The sequence below is a fragment of the Austrofundulus limnaeus genome, unplaced genomic scaffold (assembly GCF_001266775.1).
Source record: "Austrofundulus limnaeus strain Quisiro unplaced genomic scaffold, Austrofundulus_limnaeus-1.0 Scaffold399, whole genome shotgun sequence".
Classification (NCBI taxonomy): domain Eukaryota; kingdom Metazoa; phylum Chordata; class Actinopteri; order Cyprinodontiformes; family Rivulidae; genus Austrofundulus; species Austrofundulus limnaeus.
This window is the reverse complement of record NW_013952801.1, coordinates 471,937-473,364: the sequence shown is the minus strand read 5'-3', so window position 1 is coordinate 473,364 and position 1,428 is coordinate 471,937. Positions and strand designations below refer to the sequence as shown.

The window sequence follows — 1,428 nt, the reverse complement described above, 5'->3', positions numbered from 1 at the left end:
TATATATATAGACACGTGGGAGCCTAAACCTTTGGTAGGATTGTTTACTAACTCTGGCTTAATGAATGAATATAAATTAGAATAAATTGTGTTTCCTGCAGCACGATCAGAACGCTACTGTCATGTGGCCTCAGATGAAGATGATGAAACAAACGATGATGAATCATCTCTGGAGCTCCGACAGTTCTCCTCTGTTGCCCACCGGTTCAGCAAGGTTCTGTTTAATGTTACTCTGGATAAAATAACCAAAACTATTGAAAACATGAACAAATAATAATATCCATAATCTGCAGGTGTACAGCAGCACGGAGCACCTGTCCACTTCCACCCCATCCATTCAGAGTCTGTCCTCATCAGAGCAAAGCCACAGTGAGGAGAAGGAGGAGCGATGGGAAGGCAGGGGAGCCCRCTCCCATGCTGAGGGACACAGACTGTTGGCTGGTGGAGACAAGAGGGTGGATGGACACAGGGGCAGGTGAGAGCTTCATACAAGTCATGTCCTTATGATAACAAAAATAAAAGCCTGCTCTTTATGTAGTTAAYCCTTCATTCTTAAATTTTACTCAGTATCTCAACATCAAATTAAACTCTTTAGTGAAAATACTTGTGTAAAATTAACTATTAAGTGGACAGATTTCATAGGAACCTTCAGAAAAGTCACTTAAATCTACAGTTTACCTTTTTAGAGTTGTTTCATATCAAAATGGCAGCCAACTTAAAACTATTCTCTTCAAAAGTTATTTTAAAGATTACTTTTGATATACTGTCTTCTGTTCCGATAAGATTTACTGTCCTTCAGCTGCAGCATAAATATGCAGACATAAATTATTCTTCAGATTTTTTAGAAAAAAGACAAAAAAAACACGATGATGAGGAAAAAAATTTTTCTTGTACAAGTCAAATCAAGACGACTAAGTGGCATTCAACACAAAAATACAGATTCAGTAACTCAGTGGGTTTTAAACAATAATGAACTAAAATTTGATGTGGTAGTAGTTGAGTCCTTTACTTCTTGTGATATCAAAGTAAATTGAGCATACTGTCATCTACAAAGTTTAAACCAGGAGTTGTTTCTAAATAGCAACTTGAAAACTTGAAACAAAGATCCTGCACATTTGGTTTGCTCTCAGAATGTGTTTTAGGGATCAGTCTCAGCCAATAACATGTCAAACTTCAGCTCAATAACTGTAAAACTGACCAAAATACAGACCTTTGTTCTTAAGTTCACTAGGCCGTGGCGTCCATGTTGAACTGGTTGACGCAGAAAGGAAGACTTGATTCCAGTGATTACTTTCTGCATATTTCATTACAATTTGTCTAAGATATTTTCTAATGTTATAGACAAACACACACAAAGACATGATTATCTAACTTAGCCTTTCAACAGCTTTCAGTTGTTTCACACTTTTTTTGTTCAGTATATAATTC

At 36.6% G+C, this 1,428-nt stretch overlaps 1 protein-coding gene across 1 annotated transcript in view; it reads left to right on the top strand.

Annotated features, from left to right (window-relative positions):
- LOC106528731 (microtubule-associated serine/threonine-protein kinase 3) overlaps positions 1-1,428 on the top strand; it is a gene marked incomplete at both ends in the record, with an annotated part of 73,647 nt that overhangs the window by 49,034 nt on the left and 23,185 nt on the right. Inside the window, 2 exon segments of the mRNA XM_014023968.1 lie at positions 102-214; positions 294-475. Of these exon segments, the coding sequence (XP_013879422.1) occupies positions 102-214; positions 294-475 (295 nt within the window).